Raw genomic sequence first — 13,864 nt, forward strand, 5'->3', positions numbered from 1 at the left:
AGAGAGACCCTTGGGCTTCTGAAGCTAGCCCTGAACTGAAAAACTCCCTAATCAGCCCTAGTTAGGTCAAACCTTTACAGAGCTGGGAACTGGTTCGGTCTTGCAGAAGTCAGGGTCAATTTCAGAGCAATGGAAGGGGGACTGGCTTCTCTTGCCATTGGCCACAAATTCAGGGAGAGCCAGAGCCACTCTGGCACCCCCAAGGTAGCCAGGAATGGGGGCGCCTGGGTGGCTCAGTCGGTTGAGTGTCTGCCTTCGGCTCAGGTCATGATCCCAGGGTCCTGGGATCGAGCCCCGCATCAGGCTCCCTGCTGAGCAGGGAGCCTGCTTCTCCCTCTCCCTCTGCCTGCCTCTCTGCCTGCCTCTCTGCCTACTCGTCCTCTCTGTCAAATAAATAAATAAAATCTTAAAAAAAAGAAAAAAAAAGGTAGCCAGGAATGGAAAATGCAGACATTGAACCTGAAACAAGAAGCCATTTCCTTGGGAGCACTGTGATGTGGGCCATACTTGGTGACTCTGGGCCCACATCCTCCGGCCTAGTGGCTGCTGTTTACTTCACAAAGTAACCAGCTCCTGTTTTTCACTACCAGAGATTGAGCCTTGGAAAGACAGAAATGTTACATCTGAGAAAGTAAAGAGATAATGGGTAGTTTTAGGGGGCAGAGGACCCTTCCCCAGAATGGATGTAAGAGAATTTCCACCCTGAGCCAACAAGATCTTCTCAGAGACCACTCTGCACTCTGAGTGTGTAAAGACAGGGGAATTGTCAGCCTCCTGTGGACCCAGCTCATTCTAAGGTGAAAAGAAAGAGAGCTAGCCAGGGGCTATTCCCTTCTCCATCAGAGACCACTTAAGGAAGAGCAGATAGGGTTTTCACTTCCCCTAAAATCAGGACAGCTAGAAGTGGGAGGCTGAAGAGACCAGCAGCAGCGATCCAAAAGATGACCTCATGAGCTCAAGGAGCTGCCTGCTGGGTTGTTAGAAGGACATGGAGCTCCAGAATCAGTATTTTATGAGGCCCAGTAAAGCAAAACAATCTTCTCCCCATTCCTGCCTCTCAAGGCACTCAGCCCAAGAGGGAGACTTGACCTCCCTGAACTGTGGCCCCAGCTCTGAATCAGGGATAGTCTGTGATTCAGATTGTCTTTCAACTGGGGCTAAAACCAGGCCCAGGACATCAAAAGCCAGAAAGGCAGAATCTTTAACAAATCTTGCCCAAACCCTAAGTAAAAAGAAAAAAAAAAACAAAAAAAAAAACCTTCCAACCACAGCCACTCTCATGTCTGCTGCTGCTTTTATCCTATTCCTGATACATCAAAACAGTGTAGTGGCCACTGCTGCTGATCACATGGGCTGTGCAGAAGGACTTCCTTGCAAAATTTTAGTAACAACCTAAAACAGAATGGGTGTGCCTCCACCAGACAGCAAAGTGTGCACTGGGACCCAGAAAGCCTACTCCTATTCCTTTTGCCTTTCCAGGCCTGGAGTCCCTACGGGACAGTGCCCATTCCACCCCAGTGCGTTCTTCCTCCCATGGGGACACCTTCCTGCCTCACGTGAGAAGCAGCCGGGCAGACAGCAACGAGCGAGTCGCTGTGATTGCAGACGAAGCCTACAGCCCTGCAGACAGTGTGTTGCCCACCCCTGTGGCCGAGCATAGCCTGGAGCTGATGCTGCTTTCCCGGCAGATCAATGGGGCCACCTGCAGCATCGAAGAGGAGAAGGAGTCTGAGGCCAGCACTCCAACTGCTGCAGAGGTGGAGGCTCTTGGGGGAGAGCTGAGGGCCCTGTGTCAGGGGCACGGCAGGCCAGAGGAGGAACAGGTGAATAAGTTTGTTTTAAGTGTCCTCCGTTTGCTCCTTGTGACCATGGGACTCCTCTTTGTTTTGCTCCTCCTCCTGATCATCCTTACCGAGTCTGACCTTGACATTGCCTTTTTCCGCGATATCCGCCAGACCCCCGAGTTTGAACAATTCCACTATCAATACTTTTGTCCCCTCAGGCGATGGTTTGCCTGCAAAATCCGCTCAGTGGTGAGCCTGCTCATTGACACCTGAGAAGGCATGACTCCTCCCAATAACTAGCCAGGTGGACCAAGGAGCCTGGCTACCCATTCCCAGCAATGGGACCCATCGCGGAACCATCGGCACATGTACCAAGTCCTCCTCTCATGACTCAAAGTCCACAGCCTAGGAGGGTCATTTCCCAGAAGAAAAAAAGGATAGGCTTATGCCCTGTCTAAACAAACTGGGAAAACTGATTTCCTTCAGAGGTTCTTTCAAGAAAGGCTCAGCGACTCTGTTTCTCATCCTCCCAATTTGCAGGATAATTTTTGGTTTTGAATTTTGATTTTTCATAGATGTGTATTATTTTCAAAGTATCAAATAAAAATTTATTTTACTATTACTGATTATCGCAGTAGTGTCACCTAGCAGATGGGACACTAGCTGAAGACTAGAGAGCTGTTGTCTTCTGTATTCTGCAGGAGCTTTCCTACTGGGCTCCAGGAGACTCAGCAGTGCAGCCTCAGCAGGGCAGGCCAGGGGTCTGGACAATGGGAACTATCTAGGTTTTCTTGCCAGACAGAGATTTTTAAAAAGTAAACATCCATGTAGAATGATTAAATGGAAAGTTGCTTCTTATGATGGTCTGAGTTGGATTTTCTTTTCCTTTTGTTTTTTCCAAATCTGAGCAGAGTGGGCATCTGAAGGGACCACCGCTACAGCAGCAGCAGGAGCAGGGGTGGGGTAAGTCTGTCCCCTTAGACTAGATCCTAGTGGGCATCACCATGAGTTTTGTATAATGAACTTATTAGACTTCTGTGATTTTTTTTTTCCTGAAGAACCTCAAGATTTTTATAGTGCTCCAGAGACATTAGTTGAATTCAGTGGTGCCAGAGACAGGACTGTCAGAAATGTTGGACAAAGTGTAGTTAACAGAAACCAGAGCCAAGGTACCTGAGAAACTGTTGAGATTCAGAGAGCAGTACCTATTTTGTACAACCCCCGCAAAAAAACTATTTCAATTTATATTTTAACAACAAATGTTATTTTCTTATCAATTCATATTTTGTTTTTACTTTATGGATTAAGAAAATAGAGCCTGATGAACTAAACGATGCAAGAAAGAAACTGATCCTGACAATGAAAAGCTTCAGAAAATAGAATTCCAAGATCAACAAACAGCCTTGGAAGGGACCAGGAAAAGAATCTAAATAGGCATACTAAAAGATGCCTACGAAAGAAAGAAGGTGAATGTGGCAGAGACCAACACTTAGATGTGGAAATACTGCCCCCTAGGGTCATCCTCTGCATCAGGAAAATAAAAATTGTAGGAAAGCATTTGCCATCCTTGCTGAGGGAAGCTGTGGAAGCATGCAAAAGCACAGCATGTGAAGGGTGAGTGTGGGGTCCAAGCTCTGCAACTCTTAACAACCACTTATAAGATCTTGTTTTCATCTCAGGGAGAGATTTCTAAGTCATCTGGGGCCTGAGGACTCATTCAAGGATGGTCAGTAGACATATTCCTGGGAACCCCACAACAGTGGAGCCGCTGCTAACATCCTATGATGTTGGGCAGCCCCAAATGCAGAACAAAATGAGTCACTTGTAGATTTGCTCTCCCCTGGTTTGTGCCCTGAAATAGCAGAATCATGTCCATATACAGAGTATTAACAGCTGCTGAATTAACAGGGGGTGCGGGGTGGGGGAGTGGATTGTGTAATTTTAAATGCCCTTTCATCTAGACCAGGGGTTGGCAAACTTCTTTTGTAAAGTGCCAGATAATAAATATTTTTTATTTTGGTTTTGTGGGCCATACTCTGTGGCAACTACTCAACTCTGCTGTGATAGCACAAAAACAGCCATCCATAGGTAATACATAAACAAAGGAGTATGGCTGTGTGCCAATAAAAGTTTATTTTAGGAGCTGAATTTGGACCACAGGTCGTAATTTGCCAACCCCATCTAGACAATAAAAATGCTCCTTACCAGTAGGTATGTTAGCAGAAAGAGGGCCGGCTCTGCTCCCATTCCCTACTTGCTACAGATCCAGGACCATTTCCCAGTGGAGACACTGGGGTTGCTTGTATAAAGGGTGCTTGAACAACCAACCAGCAAAGAGGTATCTGATGCCAAGATGAGCAAGATCAAGTGTTGAAATGCTAAAACTCGGCCAGAATCTAAGAATGGAAGAGGAATGTCTGATCATTTCCATACCAGCAACAATTTGGGCAGAATTACAAACATCTATTTACCAAGTGACAAGACAAACTGAGGGAGATCCTAGTAAAAATTAGGGATCATTAGAACCAACTAGCCACTGCCACTTGTCATCTACACAGGAAAGGCTTTACTTAGCACAGGACGGAAGTGAAAAGTAGACTCAGAGATGAAAAGGCTGTCAGGAGATAGGGGGCTGGTTGTAACCTGGATATCTACTGTCTTATGCAACATAGCAGATTATCTTTTAGTGTAGTGTTCCTACCTCAGTCTGTAGAATATGGTGTTTCTATGCAGTGAGTGATAGCCTTGACACTGACCTTTCATAGTCACATTAAAGAAAGATGCAGTATTCCATTTCCTGGTATGTTACTTGTGTCTAGAGTTCTAACAATACAATAGTCCATACCACTTCCAGGAGCTGGATTTTGCTCTCTGAACAGAACTTTAGGGTTTTTTTTTTTTCCAGGGCTTACCCCAGAAAATACAGATAGTAAAGTTTCCTTCGATTTGCTTTTCAAATAGTGCTTGAATAACAAAACTCCTTTGTTGGTGACTAGTCTTTTTTTGGTATCTCCCCATCATTACACATTGTTCAAATTTTTAACCTGGTTTTACTGTGTTCCACTATGTCTCCCATTTTCTCTCAAAATTAGTTTGATCTCATTGTAGGGAAAAAAAACAATGGTTTCCATAGCTTCATCCATCAGAGTGAAATAAAACTCTTACTAAAGGATAGTGTACTGCATCTTTAAGCAGTAGAAGGTAAACTACCTGCAAATGTGAATTTCTTAGTTTCATTAAAAAGTATAGTTGTTAACCTCTCGTGTGCCAAAAATTCTAAGTTACATTTTCCTTCAAAGCAATGTACTTTTTTCTACATATGCAGTATGTAGTTAGCATAAAATCATTGGTGCCATGAAAATTATTTTTAAAACTAAATAAATATTTAAATATCATGGAAGACTGGACTCTTTCTTTTTTAAGTTACAGCTTGTCTCACTTTTTCCTCCTTAAAGTTACCAACACGTAGATAAAAAGATACCCAGGGGGATTTATACAACTGACTACTGTTCATGACTAGAATCATTTAAAATAGTCATTTGGCTTATATCCATCTATTATCCTTGTCCCTCCCCCCAAATAAATACTATTAAGAACGTGGAAGCTGTAATAATGGAATGATTTTAGAGATGAACTGGACCTCATTCTTCTCATGAGGAAAACCAAAAAGTCATTTTTCTGAAGGTTACAGAGTTAGTCTTAGAACCCAAAAGTAGATCCTAGATGGTCCAGGGTTCCTGGCTGGCTCAGTAGGTAAAGCATAAGACTACTATCTCAGGGTTGTGAGTCTGAGCCCTACACTGGGTAAAGAGATTAGGCACATGAGTCTGTCCTCCCCCCTTCCCATGTACTGTAACTGGCTGAAAAGATTTAAATCTTTTTGGGGGCGCCTGGGTGGCTCAGTCGTTAAGCGTCTGCCTTCGGCTCAGGTCATGATCCCAGGGTCCTGGGATTGAGCCCCGCATCAGGCTCCCTGCTCTGCGGGAAGCCTGCTTCTCCTTCTCCCACTCCCCCTGCTTGTGTTCCCTCTCTCGCTGTGTCTCTGTCAAATAAATAAATAAAATCTTAAAAAAAAAAAAAAAAGATTTAAATATTTATATTCACAGCCCTCAAGCTCCCTGTTTTCCTAGAGAACTGCCTTTGCAAAGTCATCTCTGTGGAACGGAAACTCAAAGACCTGAATACCAAAACAGGACTGAATCAACTCAGATTTTATCAATTCTTGATCACTTGTAGTCTCACCTACCTGTCCACCTATGACGAGAATCATCTCCTTCCTCCTTAAAGTCACATAAGAAAGGCTGGGCATCTCAAAGAAAATGATTCAAGTGGAATACAAAGCTTACATGCTTAAGGGATATCATAAAGCACAACCTAAAAAAAAGGTTTATCCCAAAAGGAGAGAGCAATTGTAATATACAAATAATTACAGAAGCCACACAGTTTTAAGCAAGTCTCTGGGAGAAGTACCTTTCACAACAGATTACAGTTTAAGGATGTCCTAAGGGAGACAATTTTACTTTATGTGTTTTCTAGATTTAAACAATTACTCCATTATAGAGCTTTTCACTGAGAAACAAGTCCCCCCACACTCTCCTTCCTTCCTGCATATTGCCTCAAGAAGACAGTCTATTAAGTGGAATTAAATATAAATAGCACAGTTTATGAAGCTAAAATGGCAAAAGAAACCACAAAAGTGAGAAACATCAAGAATTTGCTAACATTTATTGCAGAAACCAGGCAATTACGACCAAGTATTCAAAGCTTAAAGGATGGTGCTAATTTCAGTATCGTTAAAAAAAAGAGCAGTTCTCACAGAAGTTGCCACCCTGGAACCTGTGAAATGAAGTGGTATCAAAAAGGGAAAGGAAGCCTAGAGGCTTCATTTACGATCTCCAGGGCAGTTTAATAGAAGTCAACCTCACTTAGCTTTACTTTCCATTTCATAAATTAATGTTCCATTTCACTTACCAATTCCTATACGCCTATCATCAAGAAAATAGAGAACTCTTGTTACTTATAAACACTCACAACCTACTTAATAAACTAGGCCTCAAAATTAGACTTAACCTCTCATTACAGAGAAGGAAATTATACATGTCATTTTATTTCTGTGATATATAATTTGAGAAGATATTTCCTCTTAGAATTCAAACATATTGCCAAAAATGATTTACAATAGTCTTTCAGTAGCAGTTTGGCAATGAAGAGCAATGAAAAAAGTCGGATAGGTGCTATCACACGGTAATGTTAGTCACTGAGTTAAGAAGCTACCCTTCCAACAACAAACACATTCACATTGCCCTAACTTCTGGGGAGAAAAAAAAGTTTATGACAAAATGCCAGAAGTGGTTTATCATAACATTTCCCCCCAATATGAATTAGGAATGAAGGTATTCACTTAATAGGCTAATGAATCTCCTCTGGAGAGTTTAAAGACAGGGACAGAAAAGGGTGTCTGGGACCTTCTAAGGCAGGAGCTTTCACTTCTTTAACTATGACCCACAGTAGTACCACAGTAATAAAGACATATGTTTTACATCAGAATATACATATGCATATACACTTACACATATGTATGCACATATTACTAAGTTTCACAAAACAACACTTACTCTAATTACATTTATTATTCTTTACTATTTCTTTCCTTTTCCTTTTTTTAAAGGCTGGCCATGGCTACACTGATTTCATGTGAATAGCTACAAACCACAGTCTGGAAAACACTGGTCTGAAGACAATCTCACACTGGGTTACAAGGGTCAGGCAGATCAAAACCCTGTTCCTAGAAGCCCTACAATTCCTTGGCTCATGCTTCAGGAGCCATCTAGAGGAGGTAAAAGGGTCAGCACACAAAGACCCAGGCCCCTGTCCAAGTGAACTAAGGCTCCTCAACAATTATCTTAGGATTTCACTTTTAATTTAAAGGCAGGAGGGGGGGAAAAAAAAGAGTTCTCCATTAAAAAAATTTAAGTTTCAAAATCACTAAGTTAGATGACCTTTCAGGATCCCTTCCAGTGTGTAAGTCTACAAATATTCACTCCAAACCATGAAATAAACCACAAATCCAAATATAACTACAGAATCAAAACCGTATCATTAAACCAAAAAAACTTTTAATACTGATCAAAGCTTTGTAATTTATAATGCCAGAATTTCTCAACATACTGCCTGATTAAAAGTGCTGAAGGCATCACAGCCTCCCCTCAAATTCCTTCCCCACCCTAAAGAAACAACTTAAAAGGCTTCTCCCTTACTAAACATGTTAAGTATGTAACTGTATACATTCTGCTCACAGTTCTTATTAATAAAGCAATTTTATATTCACTAAATAGAACATATTAAAAACAGGCCAAGCCACATGAATTACCAGGCTCCTTAGACACTGATTAATTTGAACAAATTGGTGTTGCTAAACCAAACACTCAGCAGCTTTCTTAATTCATAAAAACATGTATCTTCCCACTGGAATTACCTCCAGCCAAAATATACCGAGTTGGGTGCATAGTGTTGATGGAACACACAGAGACAAGGCATTCTCCACCAAAAAAAGAATGCACCTGCTTTCCTGTCTCATGGAAGATTTCTACCCGTCGTGGATGAGCCATGCTGCCAACTATGACACAATCTTCTTGTTTAGGGTCCCACACAGCCTGGAATCTGGTCAGCCATCGCCCAGTGATAGTGTTGTGCCTAGTGAAAAAAACAATTTTTTTAAAGGATAGTGTTAAATAACTTAAGGCAGCAATAGGCAGAGGGTAAACATGGCATTGCTCCTAAATGCTGGTTTTCTCTGCCAAGTTTCATTTCATTAAGTTACTGAGTTACCATCAGCCTAATTTCATCCTTCATATAAAAGTAAAAATCAGGACAAAAAAAAAAAGTAAAAATCAGGACAGAGATGGTATCTTCTGTACTTCTGAATCTCCACTGCCAACTACAGTGGTTGTACTCAGTGGATGGTCACTGTCTATTAAAATAGCACCTGGGGCGCCTGGGTGGCTCAGATGGTTAAGTGTCTGCCTTTGGCTCAGGTCATGATCCCAGGGTCCTGGGACTGAGTCCCGCATTGGACTCCCTGCTAGGCGGGGAGCCTGCTTCTCCATTCTGCCTCTGCCTCTCTCTCTCTCTCTCTCTGACTCTCATGAATAAATAAATAAAACATTTAAAAAATAATAATAAAATAAAATAGCACCTTTTTTGCTCACTATTTCTTAGCTCAATGGACTCCATGCCCTCCCTTTTTTTACACATGCAAAACAGAAGAAGCCCTAGAAGTAAAAAATATAGAATCTATGTTATTGCCATTTTAATAGGATCTGTAATTCCGTATTTGTATTCCCCTGATAACCAAACCCTGAAATCATTTTATATTCCATACAACTTTAAAGTAAAAAATACATTTGGGGCTCAAAGAAGAAATCACAACGGAAATTAGAAAAGATCTAACAAATGAAAAATGAAACACAACATACCAAAATTTATGGGATGCTATGAAAGCAATAGTAAAGGGGAGATTTATAGCAGTGAATACTAAAAAAGAAAAGATCTCGGGGTGGCTGTGTGGCCAGTTAAGCGTCCAACTCAATTTCTGCTCAGGTCATGATCTCAGGGTGGTGAGATCAAGTCCCTTGTCAGGCTCCACCCTCAGCGGGGAGTCTGCTTCTCTCCTTCTCCCTCTCTCCCCACTCGCACTCACTCGCTCTCTAAAATAAATAAATCTTTTTAAAAAAGGCGGGGCATGGGTGGCTCAGTCAGTTAAGCATCTGCCTTCGGCTCAGGTCATGATCCCAGGGTCCTGGGATGGAGACCCACATCGGGATCTGCTCAGCAGGGAGCCTGCTTCTCCCTTTCATTCTGCCTATCTCTGTGCTTGCCCCCTCTCTCTATCAAATAAATAAAATCTTTTAAAAATTTTAAAAATTAAAAAATAAAAAGATCTCAAAATCAACACACTACACCTCAAGGAACTAGAAAAAGAACAACCTAAACCAAAAGTTAGCAGAAGGAAGGAAATAAAGATTAGAGCACAGCTAAATGAAAGGAGAATAGAAAAACAAGACTTGGTTTTTTGAGAAGATCAACAAAATTGATAAGCCCTCACCCAGATTGAAAAAAAAAAAAAAAAAGAAAATGCAAGTAACTGAAATGAGAAATGAAAGAGAGGATATTACAACTTACAAAAATAAAAAAGGATTATAAGAGAATAGTATAAACAATTATATGCTAACAGATTCGTTAACCCAGAAGAAATGGATAGAATTCTCAAAAACATACAACTTACCAAGACTGAATCATGAGGAAATAGAAAATCTAAATAGTCCTGTAACTAAGGAGATTAAAACAGCAATCAAAAACTTCCCAACAAAGAAAAAGCCCAGGATCAGACGTCTTCACTGGAGAATTCTACCCAACATTTAAAGCATTAACCCAGGGGCGCCTGGGTGGCTCAGTTAAGCATCCAACTCTGGATTTTGGCTCAGGTCATGATCTCAGGACTGTGAGACTGAGCCCCACATCAGATTCCACTCTGGGTGTGGAGCCTGTTTAAGATTTTCTCTCTCCCTCTCCCCCTCCCCCGATCTGCCCTCTCTCCCTAAATAAATAAATAATGCCAATGCTCATCAAATTCTTCCAAACAACTGAGGATAAGGGAACACTTCCAGACTTATTTGAGGCCAGCACTACTCTGATACCAAAGCCAGACAAGGACCCTACAAGAAAATAAAATGACAGACTAACATCCCTAATGAATACTGATACTGACAAAATACTAACAAAATGAGGCTCCCTGCTCAGCAGGAAGCCTGCTTCTCCCTCTCCCACTCCCTCTGCTTGTGTTCCCTCTCTCGCTGTCTTCTCTGTCAAAAAAATAAAATAAAATCTTAAAAAATAAATAAATAGAGGTGCCTGGGTGGCTCAGCCATTAAGCGTCTGCCTTCAGCTCAGGTCATGGTCCCAGGGTCCTGGGATCGAGCCCCGCATCGGGCTCCCAGCTCAGCAGGAAGCCTGCTTCTCCCTCTCCCACTCCCCCTGTTTGTGTTCCCTCTCTTGCTGTGTCTCTCTCTGTCAAATAAATAAAATCTTTAAAAATAAATAAATAAATAAATAAAAATACTAATAAAATGAGTTCAATAGCACATTTAAAGGATTATACACCATAACCAAGTTGGATCTATCCCTAGAATGCAAGGATGATTCGACATACAAAACTCAATTGACAGAGTATACCACATTAACAGAATAAAGGACAAAAACAATATGATCATCTCAATTGATGCAGAAAAATCATTTAACAAAATCAATACCCTTTCATGATAAAAACATTCAATGAACTAGGAACAGAAGGAAACTATCTCAACATAATAAAGGCTATATATGAAAAGCCCACAGCTAACATCATACTCAGTGGTTAAAGACCGAAAGCTTTTCCTCAAAGATCAGGGAAAAGGCAAGTATGCCCACTCCTGCCATTTCTATCCAACATACTATTGGAAATCTGGAAGGACTGGAGACACTAATCTAAATTCCAGGTGTTGACAACTGCACAGGTAGCCAGATCCTGCATGTGAGGCATCGCCATTATACCAACAAGGATTTGATAAGGTGGACATTCTGAGCAGTCACTTGATAACCAATTGGACAAGAAAAAGAAATAACAGGATTATAACAAACTCAAAAACTGTGCACCAAAGGAAACAATCAACAGAGTGAAAGACAATCCACAAAACAGCAGAAAATACCTACAAATCATATATTTAGTAAGGGGTTAATATGCATAATATGTAAGGAACTCCTACAACTCAAAACAAAAATGACCCAATTCAAAAGTGGGCAAGACTTGAATAGACAGTTCTACAAAGAAGATATATAAATGGTCAAAAAAAAAAATGAAAAAAATGTGCAACATCACTAATCATTACAGAAATGCAAATCAAAACCACAATGAGATATTAACTCACAACCATTTAGATAATCACTAATAAAAGAGCAGAATGATGAACATAAAGAGAAATTAGAACCCTGATGCATTGCTGGTAGGAATGTAAAATGGTGCAGCCCCTACAGAAAAACAATATGGAGGTTCCTCAAAAAATTAAAAAATTCCTCTTCCTGGGTAATATCCAAAAGAATTCAAAGCAGGATCTTGAAGAGATATTTGCACACCCATGTTCATTGCAGCATTATTTACAATAGCCAAGAGGTAGAAACAACCCAAATGTCCATCGACAGATGAATGGATAAAGAAAATGTGGTATATACATACAATGAATATTACGCAGCCTTAAAAAAGGAGGAGGTCACATGATAGAACATAAGTGCACACTGAGGACACGATGTCGAGTGAAATAAGCTAGTCACAGAATGACAAATACCGTGATTCCACTCACATGAAGGATCTAAAGTAGTTAAAATCACAGAAATGTAAAGCAGAAAGATGGTTGCCAAGGTCTGGAAGGGAGGGAGAAGGAAGAATCAGTGCTTACCGGGCATAAAGTTTGAAAAAAGAAATGAAGATGGGAAAATTTGTAAGAAAGGAAACAAACACACTTAAATGTAGCCTCCATAGACTATAAAATGTATGATTAACAATCAACATATATTGCACACTCTGGTCCCAACTTCATAAATACTGATAAAGAGGTATGTCTAGAAGAAGGCACTGACTAAAGTTGGATGTAAAATACATACATTAAAAGTAGCAGATGCAAAAGAGGGTAACCAGAGAAAGTAAGTGGGAAGGTAGGGAAACCCTTTAAGCCCACAACAAACAGGTACAAACAAAAGAGCTTTAGATGGCCTCACAGCAGGTAAGAGGTTACAATCTTCTTTAATAAGATAACATGAGTAATTCAAGTTGGAATAAAGTCATTCACCTTAACCAAAAATAACCACCCAGCTGCAAAGAACAACTACCAACTAAAAGGGACTGAACCCTTTAAAAGATACAGGGAACCTGAAAGCAAGAACCCTTCTGGAACTAGGATAGGAACTAGCAATGTGGGACATTTAAACAGTGTAATACAAAAATTCAAACCTATTACATCTCTTTGACAATCAGATGTCTAATGTGTGCACTCCAACATATAGCTAGTAGCAATCCAGGGTCTACATTATCCAGCATATGGAAACCTACCTGATGGTAGTGAGCAGAGGAATCTCAGAGGATATACAGCTGCTGTCAAAGATTCTGCAAAACAAAGATCAAGAACAAAGTAACACCCTTTTTACTGTTTCTTAAAAATTTTCTGAAAGAAAATCAGTGTATTTAACAAGTTTTTCATTGGTTCATGACATGAAATATGATTGCTACTTTATATAGAATCAGGATTTAACAAGCTTCAGCTAATATATTTAACAAAAATTACAAGAAATATCATAAAATTCAGTGCTTTATAGTTTGGTGTAGAAATAATTTATTTAAACACTATTACCCCAAATTTAAAATGCACATTATAAAGTGATAATCTGGATTCTATATTGAGATTCACAATAATTATAGATCATATATAAAGGGATGTGGTCTGAAAATGTACAAATAACCTAAAAGTTTTTGCACATATCAAGAGCAATTTCCCCATGAGACTCATTAGTTGAGGGACTGAACAGTGTCATTTCCAGATGCTGGCAAGACTATGACTGACCAGTAACCACAGGGAGGAGTTCTTGTGGGGTAGCTCGAAGAGTCCAGAAGCCTCCACTAGGTAAAGAAACTAACCACATCACACCACCTCCCCCTTCTTCTTGCACCTAGCAATTCCAGTGTAGTTTCTTGGCACCTACAGCTTATTGCCTAATTAGATTACTAGAAAGCTAAATCACTAACAGCTAATATAAACTCTGCAGTGCAAATGAACAGGAATGGTTAAAATTGGTACCTTCTGAGACAAAGAAAACTGTATGGGTAGAAAGGGGACAATACGCTGCCACTGTCTAGTGACTAAATCTCTTAATGTACCCTCCTGGTAATGCTCACAAACTTTACTAGAAATTGGGCACAGTTTCTAGTAAACTGTCACAAAGTGAAGACCATGCTCTTCCCAAAAGAAGAGTCTAAACAGAAATTAGATGCCTTTCTA

General features: G+C 40.5%; 2 protein-coding genes across 12 annotated transcripts in view; one reads left to right on the forward strand and one right to left on the reverse strand.

The window, feature by feature from the left end:
* Window positions 1-5,179, forward strand: part of FRMD5 (FERM domain containing 5) — a 307,695-nt gene extending 302,516 nt beyond the window's left edge. For 3 of the 6 annotated variants that reach the window (XM_078079427.1, XM_036119974.2, XM_078079430.1), the window contains one exon: window positions 1,480-5,179. In XM_078079427.1, coding sequence (XP_077935553.1) covers window positions 1,480-2,057 — 578 coding nt within the window. In that variant the 3' untranslated portion in view covers window positions 2,058-5,179. The remainder of the gene's footprint in view (window positions 1-1,479) is intronic. The other 3 variants (XM_078079428.1, XM_036119976.2, XM_078079429.1) reach the window with 2 other exon arrangements.
* A 1,313-nt stretch (window positions 5,180-6,492) lies between these two features.
* Window positions 6,493-13,864, reverse strand: part of WDR76 (WD repeat domain 76) — a 58,000-nt gene continuing 50,628 nt past the window's right edge. For all 6 annotated transcript variants that reach the window (XM_078079425.1, XM_036119983.2, XM_036119985.2 and 3 more), the window contains 2 exons: window positions 12,922-12,975; window positions 6,493-8,477 (listed from right to left, as the gene is read on the reverse strand). In XM_078079425.1, the coding sequence (XP_077935551.1) occupies window positions 8,222-8,477; window positions 12,922-12,975 (310 nt within the window). In that variant the 3' untranslated portion in view covers window positions 6,493-8,221. The remainder of the gene's footprint in view (window positions 8,478-12,921; window positions 12,976-13,864) is intronic.

Source organism: Halichoerus grypus, chromosome 8, assembly GCF_964656455.1.
Source record: "Halichoerus grypus chromosome 8, mHalGry1.hap1.1, whole genome shotgun sequence".
NCBI lineage: Eukaryota > Metazoa > Chordata > Mammalia > Carnivora > Phocidae > Halichoerus > Halichoerus grypus.